At 40.8% G+C, this 15,000-nt stretch overlaps 2 protein-coding genes across 3 annotated transcripts in view; both read left to right on the top strand.

Moving 5' to 3' along the window:
- The window catches only part of LOC135095646 (uncharacterized), a 10,327-nt gene extending 1,033 nt beyond the window's left edge, over positions 1-9,294 (top strand). Inside the window, exons 1-9 of one of the 2 annotated variants that reach the window (XM_063996602.1) lie at positions 1,281-1,434; positions 1,933-2,081; positions 2,552-2,794; positions 3,475-3,661; positions 3,790-3,953; positions 4,147-4,256; positions 4,544-4,724; positions 4,941-5,126; positions 5,384-9,294. In XM_063996602.1, the coding sequence (XP_063852672.1) occupies positions 1,995-2,081; positions 2,552-2,794; positions 3,475-3,661; positions 3,790-3,953; positions 4,147-4,256; positions 4,544-4,724; positions 4,941-5,126; positions 5,384-6,574 (2,349 nt within the window). In that variant the 5' untranslated portion in view covers positions 1,281-1,434; positions 1,933-1,994 and the 3' untranslated portion in view covers positions 6,575-9,294. Of the gene's footprint in view, positions 1-1,280; positions 1,435-1,932; positions 2,082-2,551; positions 2,795-3,474; positions 3,662-3,789; positions 3,954-4,146; positions 4,257-4,543; positions 4,725-4,940; positions 5,127-5,383 lie in introns of those variants that run through there. The other variant, XM_063996603.1, reaches the window with a different exon arrangement.
- A 1,358-nt stretch (positions 9,295-10,652) lies between these two features.
- The window catches only part of LOC135095648 (thioredoxin reductase 1, cytoplasmic-like), a 15,674-nt gene continuing 11,326 nt past the window's right edge, over positions 10,653-15,000 (top strand). The window contains 2 exon segments of the mRNA XM_063996611.1: positions 10,653-11,214; positions 13,853-13,913. Of these exon segments, the coding sequence (XP_063852681.1) occupies positions 10,876-11,214; positions 13,853-13,913 (400 nt within the window). The 5' untranslated portion in view covers positions 10,653-10,875.

Here is a 15,000-nt window from a genome sequence, read left to right as displayed (position 1 = left end):
CCAATAATATTGATTTTTTTTTCGGTAGATTTTTTATTTTGTGCTTGTAGCTCACTTTAAATGGTTTTAGAAAATAGTTCAGATTTTTTAAAGTGTTTTCCGTTATGTTTAAGCCAGAATGGGTGGACATTTAAGCGATTTTAAATGGGGTGAAGATTGCAACAGTTTCCAGATACTTCTTTTTAAATATCTTTAATACTACTGCGTTTTGAAATGTGTTGTTATTTTTGGCATTAGTTAATAAATGTGGCAAGTCTGAATTTATAAAGTATTCCTGTCTAGCTGCGTTTTTTAGAGGGGTCATTTTCAAAATGAAATACGTACGTACGTAAATAACGGTCTGTGTGACGTCATCAACCTCCCCCGTGACGTCACAAGCCCCCCCAGCCGTGACATTATCAGAGTGGTACCTTCCCTAACTCCCTTCCAGTCCCTCCCAGTAAATATTCAGTGTTTTTTTTTCCAAGGTATTTCAAGGTGTGTGTGTGTGTGTGTGTGTGTGTGTGTGTGTGTGTGTGTGTGTGTGTGTGTGTGTGTGTGTTGCCTTGTCTTTCGTTGTACATATGCTTTTGCAGTGTGTGTGTGTGTGTGTGTGTGTGTGTGTATGTATGTATGTTGAAAATGTACGCGCTCGCGCGCGTACATTTGCAATGTTTTGAGTGTGTTCTTGGTCTGTTTGATGAGTTTTAGGGTGTTTTGGGTGTGTTTTAAATGCTTTGAGTGTGTTCTGGGTCTGTTTGATGAATTTTGGGTGTGTTTTAAATGCTTTGAGTGTGTTCTGGGTCTGTTTGATGAGTTTTGGGTGTGTTTTAAATGCTTTGAGTGAGTTTTGGGTCTGTTTGATGAGTTTTGGGTGTGTTTTAAATGTTTTGAGTGTGTTCTAGGTCTGTTTGATGAGTTTTGGGTGTGTTTTAAGTGTTTTGAGTGTGTTCTGGGTCTGTTTGATGAGTTTTGGGTATGTTTTAAGTGTTTTGAGTGTGTTCTGGGTCTGTTTGATGAGATTTGGGTGTGTTTTAAGTGTTTTGAGTGTGTTCTGGGTTTGTTTGATGAGTTTTGGGTGTGTTTTAAGTGTTTTGAGTGTGTTCTGTTTGATGAGTTTTAGGGTGTTGAAGGGTGTTTTGAGTGTGTTTTAAATGTTTTGAGCGTGTTTGGATGATATTTTTAGGTTTCCTTGGGTGCTTTGAGTGTGTTTTGCATATTTAGACAATGGCGTTGATTTTCCTTCCGTCGTGGCAAATTATTCCCGGGAGAAATTTTGAACCGGGGGTGTTTTGGCACGACACCGTACAAAAGCAGGGCGCTGGGACCCAGACCGAGACCCAAGTGGTGGTTTATTTACATCAGAATTCAAAGACGTTCATTGAATCGTAGCTACATTCCTAGATTTTTAGGACACAAAGGAGGGTGCCACGACATTTTTGAAAGGCTGATGGGGTGAGTACAGTATCAGGGTGATGGAGAGGGTGTCAAAAAGTGGCTGAATGTGGTGAAAATAAGAGAAATGACGATACATATAGCCACACCCACAGCTTGAGTGACTTGGTGAAAAAAAGCATAACATTTAAATCTCGTTAATTATTTTTTGCTCTAATCACTCACTGGCTGGTATAGTTAAGTAGTTAGTGTTTTTTTTTATCTTGAAAGTGGCTGAGTATGTCATAAGGTGGGTTAATACGATTTTTTTTTTTATCATCACGCTAAATTAATCGTAATATTAAGTTCACTGTTTATATCGCTTATTAATTGGTCAGTGGCTGTTGTTTTTAAGTAATCTGTGTGTGTTGTGATTAGATATGTGTATCTTAAAGTTTAATATATATTTTTGGGGATAAATCTCACTAGTGTCTCTTGAAAAGTGGCGAATTATTTACTGTAACCAAACTACACCTGATCAGAGAGAGAGAGGGTCACATTCTTCCCTTCCATGCACAGTGAAAGGTGACAGGCGTGAACAGAAGAGAGGGGCACTGAATGGAAGAACAGGAACAGGCAACATGGCAAAGAATATGAGACAGAAGGTGGTGGAGGAGATATTGGCCACGGAGGCGACTTACCTTAGGCAGCTGGAGATACTGGACAAGGTGAGGAGGAGGAGGAGGAGGAGGAGGAGGGAGGAGTAAGAAAGTGTATTTTGGTATATCTACACTTTAAAACATCATTATTCTTATTTTATTTAACATATTTCCTCGTTTTTTTTTTTCTTTTATATATATATTCTCTTCCCACTGGTCTCCTTGCCCTGTCCTCCTCCACACATCATCCCCAGGCCTTCCACAGCCTTCCCACTGGTCTCCTTGTCCTGTCCTCCTCCACACACCATCCCCAGGCCTTCCACAGCCTTCCCACTGGTCTCCTTGTCCTGTCCTCCACACACAGCCTCTCCCTCACCCTTGCACACCACCACAGTGAGGAAGAAGCCACAAAACAACACCACAATGAGAAATAAGTGACAAAACAAGACAGAGAGAGAGAAAAACATCCCCACGAATTACTATATGAAATGACACCACAAAAAAATGAGAAAAATGAAAAACTGTCGACTTTTCCGCAGTTTTTCGTTCAACCGAGCCGGGAGAAGGGAATCCTGCCCCCCACGGTTCATCACACGGTCTTTGGGGGGCTGGTGGCGCTGCAGGAAGTTAGCCGGGAGCTGTACCAAGCACTCCTGCCGGGGAAGGACGCGAAGGAGGAGGAGGAGAAGGATGTAGGCCAAATATTCTTACAGCTGGCACCGTTCCTCAAAGCGTACTCTACATATGTGAAAAATTACCAGGGAGCCTTGGATATGTTGATGGTGAGTGTGTGTGTGTGTGTGTGTGTGTGTGTGTGTGTGTGTGTGTGTGTGTGTGTGAAAGAGGGATATGTTTGTATTTGTTGTTACTGTTTTTTTAAAGGATTCAGTCAAGCTTGTAATGTCTTGTCTTTTTAGTTAGTTTGTCTTGTTTATCAACTTAACCTAACCTAACCTAACTTAACCTAACCTAACCTAACCTAACTTAACCTAATCTAACTTAAGGTAACCTAACCGAACATAACTTAACCTAACCTAACCTAACATAACCTAACTTAACCTAACCTAACCTAACCCAACTTAACTTAACCTAACCTAACCTAACTTAACTTAACCTAACCTAACCTAACTAAACCTAACCTAACTTAACCTAACCTAACTTAACCTAACCTAACCTAACTTAACCTAACCTAACTTAATTTAACCTAATCTAACATAACTTAACCTAACTTAACCTAACCTAACCTAACTTAAAGTAACCTAACATAACATAACATAACTTAACCTAACCTAACTTAACCTAACCAAACCTTACCTAACATAACTTAACCTAACCTAACTTAACCTAACCAAACCTAACATAACTTAACCTAACCTAATCTAACACAACTAAACCTAACCTAACCTAACATAACTTAACCTAACCAAACCTAACCCAACCTAACCTAACCCTCCCCTTACAGGAGTGTGAGGGACGCATCAGCTCAGTCCGTCAATGGGTGGAGGCTACAGAGGGACGGCCAGAGGTGCAGACCAAACTTCCTGCCCTTCTCATCACCCCTGTGCAGCGTATACCTCGTTACCTCCTCCTCCTGAGCCAGCTGCTGCACCACACCCCACCACACCACCCACACCAACACAGCATTGCCAGTATGTGTCTGTGTGTGTGTGTGTGTGTGTGTGTGTGTGTGTGTTTGTCTGTGATGCCATTTTCTTTAATTTATTTCATTAGGGGCATAAGAGAGAGAGCTCCAGTATCACTCCACTCCACTTCACAGAGGCAGTGGAGGAGGTGGAGGGTGTGGCGCGGTTCGTGGATGGCAGCATTAGTGAGGCGGAGAACTACCAGCGCGTGTTAATGATTCAACGAGCTCTGAAGGGCGGCCGGCCAACTATCATGGCTCCTGGACGCTGGTTGGTCAAGGAGGGACTGCTGCATAAGGTGTGTGTGTGTGTGTGTGTGTGTTATTTTTTTCATTCTGTTGTATATCGCTTATCTCTGTTGCCTTATCTGTTTATCAAGTCCTCTCTCTCTCTCTCTCTCTCTCTCTCTCTCTCTCTCTCTCTCTATCTCTATCTCTATCTCTATCTATCTATCTATCTATCTATCTTTATTTTATTCTCACCCTGTTCAGATGGCTCGCAATGGCAGCTCGTCACACCCACGCCTGTTCTTCCTGTTCTCCGATGTTCTCATGTACACCAAGCTGCCCCCTGGAGCCTCCCCCCTCACCCACACACACAGGTAATGGGGGGATGGAGAGAGAGGAATTGGGAGTTGAAATAAAGGGATGAAAGAAGAAAAGAGATGGAGAGGTTGGAAGGAAAGATGCTGAGATGGAAAGGAAGATAAGAGAGAGAGAGAGAGAGAGAGAGAGAGAGAGAGAGAGAGAGAGAGAGAGAGAGAGAGAGAGAGAGAGAGAGATTCATACTCACAAACACATCATAAAAAGAGATTAATAATAAATAGAACATAAAAAAAAGAAACTTGCATATTCAAAACTAAACAAAACAAACCTAACTCATTCACAGAGACATCACCACCACAGCACCACCACCACCACCACCACCAACACCACAACCACCACCAGCATCGCCCAGTACAGCCACATCTGACTACCGTCCAAACTCATTAGACTTCTGCTGTGTGCTTCCTCTGCGTCACTGTGTCGTCATCCCCTTGCTGGGCAGCGGGGCACGGGAGCTGTTCAGGGTAAGGCTGTGGTGCTGTGGGAGAGAATGGGAGGGAGATGGGAGGCTGTGGGGTGGGCTGGGGAGAGACTGAAAGGGTGTAAAATTAACTGGGAGAGGCTGGGAGGGTGAAATAACACTAGAGGAGAGAGAAAAAGAGAAAAGAAAAAGAAAAATTATTATATATTTTGAGAAGCTACTACTACTACTACTAATACTACTACTACCATTGCTACAGATTAAGTGCGAATCGGAGGACCTGCTTCTGTACAGCTCGGAGGAGGCAGGAGGGGGCGGAGGGGAGTGGGTGGCAGCGCTGAAGAAGGCAGTGGAGCAGGCAGTGAGGAAGAGGAGGACCCTGAGAAAGGACTCAACCTCTCGGAAACCAATAAGAAGGCAGGATTTGAAGAGAGCGGGTGTGGAGGTGCGTGTGTGTGTGTGTGTGTGTGTGTGTGTGTGTGTGTGTTACTCCTGATCTTTTTATTATTTGTTTATTTTTATTCTTTTGTTTTTGTTGGTGTTTTTTTTCATGTGTTTGTGTGTGTGTGTGTTTTATCATGTCTTTTTTTTTTCTTTTCCGGTTTTTCTTAATTGTTTTATTTATAGAAGAAAAGATAAAAAACACACCATTACTACTACTACTACTACTACTACTACACTAATAACAATTTAAATCCACAGAACCATCCTGCATCCACCAGCACCACCACCACTACCACCACCACCACCAGCACCTCCACCTCTACCAAATCTCCTTGCCCATCTCTAGTTAAGATCCTGCACCACCTTCCACCCAGTTGTGCCTCCTGGCTTTCCCCTAAGAGGTGGAAAAGTGGAACTAACCCTACTACTACTACTACCACTATTACTACTACTGCTACTACTACTACTACTATTACTACTGCTACTTCTCCACTTTCCAGTATAGTTAAATCTCCAAAAAGTACAAATCTATCCACATGTAGGTCTCCATTTTCCTCTTCCACTAAGTCCGAGAAATTGTCTTCCACTTCCTATGCCTCCACCTCCTCCTACTCATATTCTACACCAACTAGGCTTGTTTCCACTAATGCTTCTCTTCCTTCCACGTCATATAAGCCTAATGTTGCTGTCTCTTCCACCTCTTCCACTTTCTCCACCTCCTTCACGCCAAATAGATCTGTTTTCACTAATGTTTCACTTCCTTCTACTTCATGTGAGCCTAAAATTATTATCTCTTCCACCTCATCCACCCCGTACTCCTCCTCTTCCACTTTCTCGATCTCTTCCACGCAATCCACACCAACCAGACATGTTCACACTAATGCTGCTCTTCCTTCCACTTCATATGAGCCTAAAATTATCAATTCTTCCACCTCCTCCACCCCTTACTCCTTCTCCTCTACCTACTCCACCTATTCCACTCCACCCAAACATGCATCCACTCCAGCTGCTAACTCCACTACTATTGCCATCTCTTCCACCTTAAATACTGCTAACATAACCTCTTCCTCCTCCACTTATTCCACCTTCTCCACATTCTCTCCACCTCGGCCGGTCTCCACCACCACCATCACCACCTTGTCCTCCACCTCCACTAAATCTCTCAAAATAGCATCTCCCACTACCTCCACTGTCTCCACCTTCTCCACTAGGCCTGTCTCCACCCCAGCAGACTACTTCACCTCCACTTCCTCATCATCTCCATATTTTAACCCCTATTCCTCCACCTCACCTCCGTTCTCCACTCTCTTCCCCTCCTCTCCCTCTTCCACCTCCTCCTCCACTTCTAATCACACCAAGAGGGGGAAGAGGCCCCGAGATCTGCCCCAAAGTGGAGAGGATAGGCGGAAGAGAATCAGACGGCCTTTCTCCCTTCTCCAGAGCCCTTAAAGAGTGCGGTAAGTGGATTTTGGTGGTTTTAAGTGGAATTAAGTGGATTTTGGTGGTTATTAAGTGGAATTAAGTGAATTTTGGTGGTTTTTGAGTGAAATGAAGTGGATTCTTGTGGTTATTAAGTGGAATTAACTGGATTTTGGTGGTTTTAAGTGAAATCAAGTGGATTTCTTATTATTTCTAAGTGGAATTAAGTGAATTATTATATTTAAGTGGAATCAAAAGGAATTTTTTATGATTTAAAATGAAATTAAATGGATTTTTATTATTTGCAAGTGGAATTAAGTGAATTTAAATATGTTTAAGTGGAATTGGGTGCTTTTAAGTGGAAATATGTGGAATGTACCTGTTCTGTGTGGAATTTTGTAGATCTGGATGGCTTGAAGTGGAATGAAGTGGATTTTGATGGTTTATAAGTGGAATGAAGTGGATCTTGAAGGCTTATAAGTGGAATTTTGTAGATCTTGATGGTTCTGAGTGGAATGAAGTGAATCGTGATGATTTATAAGTGGAATTACGTGGATGTTGATGATTCGAAGTGGAATGGAGTGGATCTTGACGGTTCTAAGTAAGTTTGCAGATGATTAAGTGGATTTCAGTTGTCTCTAAGTGGAATTAAGTGGATTTAAGTAAATTAATGAGCATTTCAAAGTAATTTAAGTATGGTAGCAGTGAAATTGTAGTTTATCTAAGTTACGTAAGTGGATTTAAGTGGATACAGGAATGTTTAAGTGGATCCAGGAGTATATAAGTGGATTTAAGTGGATTCAGTGGCATTTAAGCGAATTTTTTTAGCATTTAAGTGGATCCAGGAGTATATAAGTGGATTTAAGTGGATTCAGTGGCATTTAAGCGGATTTTTTTAGCATTTAAGTGGATCCAGGAGTATATAAGTGGATTTAAATGGATTCAGGAACATTTAAGTGGATTTTTTAGTATTCAAGTCGATTTAAGTGGATTTTGGAGCTTTTATGTAAACTCAGGAGCATTTAAGTGGATTCAGGAACATGTAAGTAGATTTAAGTGGGTCCAAATGCATTTAAGTATATTTTAAGTAACCGCAAGTGCATTTAAGTGAATTTTTTGAAGAATGTAATCCCCGTTTTAAGTGGGCATAATTTTTTTTTATTCAGTTTTATGTGTTTAGTATATAAGTGTGCCTTTTGAGAGAGAGAGAGAGAGAGAGAGAGAGAGAGAGAGAGAGAGAGAGAGAGAGTATAACAATGAAATTAAATAAGCACTAAAATCCGCAAGAGAAAGATTAGAAGACAGTAATACGTAATAATGACATAGGGAAATAAAAGAAAAGAAAAAAATATAAGAAAAAAATTACCATCGCAACAACAACAACAACAACAACAACAACCTAACCGACTACAAATTATATTCCACAGATAACATTAATTTTGATAGCAACGAACAAAACCAAATAAGCTTAATTCTTTCTACATGTTAAACAAAAACAAAAAAGACAAAACAAACATTCCAACAATGGGCCAGATTTATTATTATTATTAGTAGTAGTAGTATTTAGACAGGAAAAGACAAATAGGCAGCTTATTAATTTAACGAACTAATTGTAAGAAATGACTAGAGGAGGCTAGGCTAAGTGTGTGTGTGTGTGTGTGTGTGTGTGTGCTTTCAGTATTGCCAAGAATCTCTCCTCGTATCACAGTGTTAAAGGAAATTATATATATATATATAAGATTGTTGCCTCATTGTAGCGCTGTTGCAAAATTGAAGTTCATGTTTGTGTATGTCGAAAATCTGAAGAATCATTTTTGTATAGATGGATGGATAGATAAAATTGATATAAAGGTAGATAAATAGAGATATATGAATAGATAGACAAATAAATAAAAAAAACAATATTTTCCTAGTGTCATATAAAAGTTATTTTGAGATTATTATTTTTATTACGGCAGATTACACTACACTTAAAAGATTACAGTTATCATTTTTTTTTTTTAAGTAGCAAAGCACCATTGATATAAAGCCAGTTGAGATTATGTATGTGATATATGAAGAAATGAAATTAATAATAGTAAATAAATAAATAAATAAGAAATGTTTGGGGTTTGCCAGCTTGGTATACAGATAAACTACTACTACTATTACTACTACTATTACTGTGTCTTATGTTAGATTTTTAAGTTCAATAATCATAACTATACACTGATAATTATGTTTTTTTTTTTTTTTAGTTCAATGATTATAAATGTAGTTGATAATTATATATATATACGCTGTTATTCTTATGAGTTTATGTATAACTCTTGTATAATTTGTATAACGGCCCGGTTTGTGTGTGTGTGTGTGTCTGTGTGTTGGTGCTATCATGAATTGTACAAGTAATGATTAGTGTGTATATGTACGTACAATACTCTCTCTCTCTCTCTCTCTCTCTCTCTCTCTCTCTCTCTCTCTCTCTCTCTCTCTCTCTCTCTCTCTCTCTCTCCTTGAGTAATTTTTTCCTTCTTTTCTTCTTCATGTTCTTGTTTTTTCTTGTTTTTCTTTCATTTCCTTTTATAATCTTCCTCCTCCTTCTCCTCTTCCTCCAATCTTGCCAAGGAACCAAAGAAAACAACAACAATAATAATAATAATAATAATAATAATAATAATAATAATAATAATAATGTTTCCTTACGCGCATTTTACAAGTGTGGTTTTTTGAGTCACCCTGTATTCTCCCGTTGAAATATATGCATGTGTGTCTATTGGAGCCTCATTCACCTTCATGCCATCTTGCTCATTAACTTATTTTAATTTCTGGTCAGTTTTGGCGTTAGGTACAGTGTTTTTAAGGTTCTAGTTAAAGTGACACGGGTTTTCAAGGGTGTTTTTATGGTTCTAGGTGAAGTTAATCGGGTTTTCAAGGATGTTTTTGTGGTTCTACTTGAAGTGACGCGGGTCTTTAAGGTGTTTTTATGGTTCTTTTTGAAGTTACAGGGTTTTTAAGGGTGTTTTTATGGTTCTAGTTGAAGTTAGTGGGTTTTTAAGGGCGTTTTTATGGTTCTAGTTGAAGTGATACAGATCTTAAAGGTGTTTTTTTTCGGTTCTAGTGACACAATAACACGATTTCTCAGTAATTACAAGGAGAAACACACTTGGTAACCTGGCTAACCATCTCTGCGGCTTTAGGAAAATAGAGTTGAGAAAAGAGAACGTTTTTTTTTTAATATTGGCATTGTAATAACCGTGATGAAGCGAGACCCGGAATTATTATAAACGGAATAGACTTGAATGTTGTGTTTGCGCGTCAGTCTTATGTAATGTCCTTTTATGCTGGTAGTTGTGTTTAGATGGTGTTTCATGTACCTTGCCTTGCTTATAATTCGTAGATAAGATAATGTAGGTCTCTCTCTCTCTCTCTCTGATGGTCACGAGACATCATTAAAGTCATTATCCACGTTCCTACCTTTATTTAAGTGTATTTCTCGTTATTTTCCTATTATCATTCCTACCACGCATACTCTTCCCTCCCTGTTCCCTCCCTCCCTCTCCCTGTCTCTAGTACATTCGAGACCACCACACACACACACACACACACACACACACACGCGTATACACCCTTGATCATCATGAGTAATGGAAAAGTAGGTACATGTTTAGAGAGAAGAGACGCGGGTAAATCCCAAACTTCTATTCTCATCCTTCCTCGCCCCACTCCTCTTCCTGTAACTGAGGAATACGTTACACAATCATCAGGCTATTCCAGACTTGTCCGTGTGTGTGGGTGTCCGTGTGGTAGAAGAGGAAGAGGAGGACGAGGCTGTATACTGTAAATTGAGCTGGTTAATGTAATGAATGCCGCTAATCAAAGAAAAGTTTAAATAGCTAGAAGAGGGATACGTAACGAGAGGGAGAGGGAGGGGGGTGGAGGGTGGGGGGAGAAAGGATAGAAGAGGAGGATGAGAGGTAACCAGTACGTGTTAATAGGAAAAAGAGAAAAAAAATAACAATGAAAAATACATATAAATAAAGATAGAAAAATGGATAATGAACTTTAATGATACCTGGTAACTATCAGAGAGAGAGAGAGAGAGAGAGAGAGTGAGGGAAGAAGAGGAGGAAGAAAGGAGAGAGGTACCGTGCGTTGCATCACCAGTAGAGAGGGGGGCGAGATGGAGAGAGAGAAGTGAAAGGAGAGCATTAGTAATACTGCCAGGCGTGCAGAAAGATACTACAGCACCGTGAGCTGCGATACGGGCGCCATAAAGATAAATAGCCTGAGAAATAAAGACAGAAACTATATATGAAGTCACGGTTAGAGGGCCGTTTGAGAGGGTCTAAAATATGGCGGTATGTGGCAGCTTGAGTTTGCTTCGCTCTCTCATTCCCCGCTCCAGGCCGCTGCTAGCCACACACAGGCACTTGCACGGTTTAAAGCAAGGTGTGCAGGGTAGGGCAGTCTCAACGCCCTCCTATTGCCGCGTGGTAGCTCTCAAAAGGGTGAGGAACCTGGGTGTGTGTGGCAGTGATCTGAGGGCCGAGTCAGGGCTGGGGCAGTCTTCCATATCAACCATGGCTCCAATTAGCACTGCGGGCCTCCAACCGGCTCAGATCGTGGAGAAATGCATCGCTGAGAATAAAGTGATGATATTTAGCAAGTCCTTCTGTCCGTTCTGCCATAAGGTAAGGAAGTAATTGAGGTTTTGTATCGTGTGTGTGTGTGTGTGCGTGCGTGCGCTTGTGTCAGTCTTCGTCTTGTTTCTCTATCCGTCTCACCTTTTCTTCCTCTATTTCCTCTATTTCTCTCTTCTTTATCCCATTTTTGTATCAGTAAGAGAGTTTTCAGGGATTTGTTGTGTGTTTTCATGGTTTCAAATTTTCAACTTTTCAATCTGACCGCTTCATCATCTTTCCTCGTCTCTGTTCCTTTCATCAAGCTTCTTACTCAATTTGTGTCTGTATTAAGGGAATTTTAAGGGTTCTGTACAACGTGTGTGCTAATTTTCCGTCTTATTTTTCATTTCTATCAGTTTTACATTTAGTTTCGTAAGTTTTTAACCACACGTCAATTTCAGCATTATTCCATAGTTATCCTGTTTCGTGTTTTATCTATGTTTTTGAGTTATTTTTTGTGTTTTTTTGTGGTGTATGTGTGTGTGTGTGTGTTTGCATTTTTTCACCTAAGCTCTCTAGTCCGGCTGTTATCCACGTTTCAAATTTTCCTATTATTTTTTTGCTCCCCTGCTCATCTTGCCTCATCTTCGCCTACCTGTCCCCACCTTGCCTCACCTTCGCCTACCTGTCCCCACCTTGCCTCACCTTCGCCTACCTGTCCCCACCTTGCCTCGTCATGCTTACCTTTGCTTTCATAATCCCCAGTAGTAAGTTCGCTGTTTGGATAAAATTTTGCCTGGTGTTCTGTTGACGCGTCTCTGCAGGATATGGAGGCGTGGGGGTTGTGGCGGGGGTGTAAAGTATTAGAGGCGGTTCAGAATTTTCTAATCTTGGGAAACATCAGATATAAGGATGAAAACGACACTTCAGGGAGATTTAAACAGTAAACTAAACAAACAAACATCTAAACAAACCCACATCACATTGCTTCCGACCCCCTTACGTCATCCTAGCCATCAGAAGTCACTACCCTTGCCTGTTTAGGAGCACTGCCCCCCCTGCCCCCCCATACTCCCGTTATGCTCCCCGAACCGATAAAATTGCAGTTTAATACAACACTTCCTGTCTTCTTTTTCCTCCTCTCTCCTCAGAAGGGGGTGGGGGGCTGGGGGGGTGTTATGGGGGGAGCAACATTAGACTAAGTTGCAATTCATGGAAAGTGCAAGAGTGTGTGTGTGTGTGTGTGTGTGTGTGTGTGTGTGTGTGTGTGTGTGTGTGTGTGTGTGTGTGTGTGTGTGTGTGTGTGTGCGCGCGCCTTATCTGGGCCGTTCCATGTGGGATTGCCGGCCTGGTACACATACTTAACAATAATGCACATAAATATGATATCTTTTATGTTAATGACTATCCACTTAAAAGATGTATTGTACTAGAGAATAATTTATTTAATCCATGAATAATAGAGAAATAATTTAGCTGAATCATTCTCCTCTGTTTTCATTCATCTTAGTAGTAGATCTAAATGCTAAGTGCCTGCAGTGATGTGTGGCGGCCCCTTGATGTGTGTGTGGTGTGTCTGTGCGGTGTGATGTGACTGTAGGAGCACTGGAGGACTGGGTGGTGCGGCAGGTGACTCAGGGCAGTTACGGGCATTGTTCAAAGTCATGAGTTTAATTCTGTATTCAAAAACACTTCTGACTCCACTTCTGATACTTTCTAAAGCTTCTGGGGTAGTGATGTGTGTTTTTAAGGGTGTTTTTACAGTTTTAGTGGCAGATTAACAAAAATTCTACATTACTGACAGGCGAAACAATGTGATGTGGGTTTTTAAGGGTGTTTTTACAGTTCTAGTGGCAAATTAGCAAGATTTCAACATTACTGACAGGAGAAACAATGTGATGCGGGTTTTTAAGGGTGTTTTTACAGTTCTAGTGGCAAATTAACAAGATTTCTACATTATTGACAGGAGAAACAATGTGATGTGTGTTTTTAAGGGTGTTTTTACAGTTCTAGTGGCAGATTAACAAGATTTCAACATTACTGACAGGAGAAACAATGTGATGCTGGTTTTTAAGAGTGTTTTTACAGTTCCAGTGGCAGATTAGCAAGAGTTCTACATTATTGACAGGAGAAGCAATGTGATGCGGGTTTTTAAGGGTGTTTTTTACAGTTCTAGTGGCAAATTAGCAAGATTTCAACATTACTGACAGGAGAAGCAATGTGATGCTGGTTTTTAAAGGGTGTTTTTATAGTTCTAGTGGCAGATTAACAAGATTTCAACATTACTGACAGGAGAAACAATGTGATGCTGGTTTTTAAGAGTGTTTTTACAGTTTTAGTGGCAGATTAGCAAGATTTCAACATTACTGACAGGAGAAACAATGTGATGCTGGTTTTTAAGAGTGTTTTTACAGTTCTAGTGCCAGATTAACAAGATTTCAACATTACTGACAGGAGAAGCAAAGTGACGTGTGTTTTTAAGGATGTTTTTAGTTCTAGTGGCAGATTAACAAGATTTCTATGTTACTAACAGGAGAAACACTCTTGAGAACCCAGCTTATCATCTTTGTGGCCTTGAAAAAGTCATAGTGAAAGAACAGAGTGTTTAAACTAACAACTTGACATAACCTAACCTAACCTAACCTAACCTAACCTAACCTAACCTAACATAACATAATCTAATCTCTCTTTGTTTTCTTTCCAACAGGTCAAAGATCTCTTCAAAAGCCTCAATGTGCCATATGAAGTGCTGGAACTTGATCTTGTCGGTAAGTAGTAGTAGTAGTAGTAGTAGTAGTAGTAGTAGTAGTAGTGGTGGTGGTGGTAGTGAAAAGCATTATTTATTTCTTTTAATTTTTTTTCTTGTTTTGGGTTTATGTACAATGAAATCTGTAGTAGTAGTAGTAGTAGTAGTAGTAGTAGTAGTAGTAGTAGTAGTAGTAGTAGTAGTTGGAATAGTTTATCAGTCCATTGTAGACTTAGACCATAGATAAAACCTAATCTAGCACAGTAGTAGTAGTAGTAGTAGCAGTAGTAGTAGTAGTAGTAGTAGTCAGAAACATATCAATACATAATTTCCCTGAAAAACAACATAAAAAAAAGATGAATAAATAAGAAAAAAATTTGACATCCATCTTATCTCAGTGTATATGTGTGTGTATGTGTGTGTGTGTGTGTGTGTGTGTGTGTGTGTGTGTGTGTGTGCAGTGAATCATCAGTCACACATTGCTACCTCTCTTTATCTCTCTCTCCCTCTCCCAACCCACCTCTAGCTTCTCCCAGTCTCTCTCAACCTCTCCCAGTCTCTTCCAGTCTCTCCCAGCCTCTCCCAATCTCTTTCTTCCTCTCCCAGTCTCTCCCAGCATCTCCCAGTCTCTCCCAGCATCTCCCAGTCTCTCCCAGCATCTCCCAGTCTCTCCCAGCATCTCCCAGTCTCTCCCAGCATCTCCCAGTCTGTCCTAGCCTCTACCAGTCTGTCCCAGTCTCTCCCAGTCTCTCCCAGCCTCTCCCAGCTTCTTCCAGTCTCTCCCAGCATCTCCCAGTCTCTCCCAGCATCTCCCAGTCTCTCCCAGCATCTCCCAGTCTCTCCCAGTCTCTCCCAGCATCTCCCAGTCTGTCCTAGCCTCTCCCAGTCTGTCCCAGCATCTCCCAGCCTCTCCCAGCATCTTCCAGTCTTTCCCAGCATCTCCCAGTCTCTCCCAGTCTCTGTCATCATTTCTTTACTTTGCTAACATCAGACTCATCCTCTCCTCCTCCTCCTCCTCTTCTTCCTCCTCCTCCTCCTCCTCCTCCTCCTCCTCCTCCTCTTCCTGCTCTTCCTTTATTCAGACAGAAGATATTGTGGTCTTTGTAAAA

Source organism: Scylla paramamosain, unplaced genomic scaffold (genome assembly GCF_035594125.1).
Source record: "Scylla paramamosain isolate STU-SP2022 unplaced genomic scaffold, ASM3559412v1 Contig1, whole genome shotgun sequence".
In the NCBI taxonomy this organism is placed as follows: domain Eukaryota; kingdom Metazoa; phylum Arthropoda; class Malacostraca; order Decapoda; family Portunidae; genus Scylla; species Scylla paramamosain.
The sequence above is the reverse complement of the archived record's forward strand: the minus strand, read 5'-3'. Positions and strand labels throughout refer to the sequence as shown.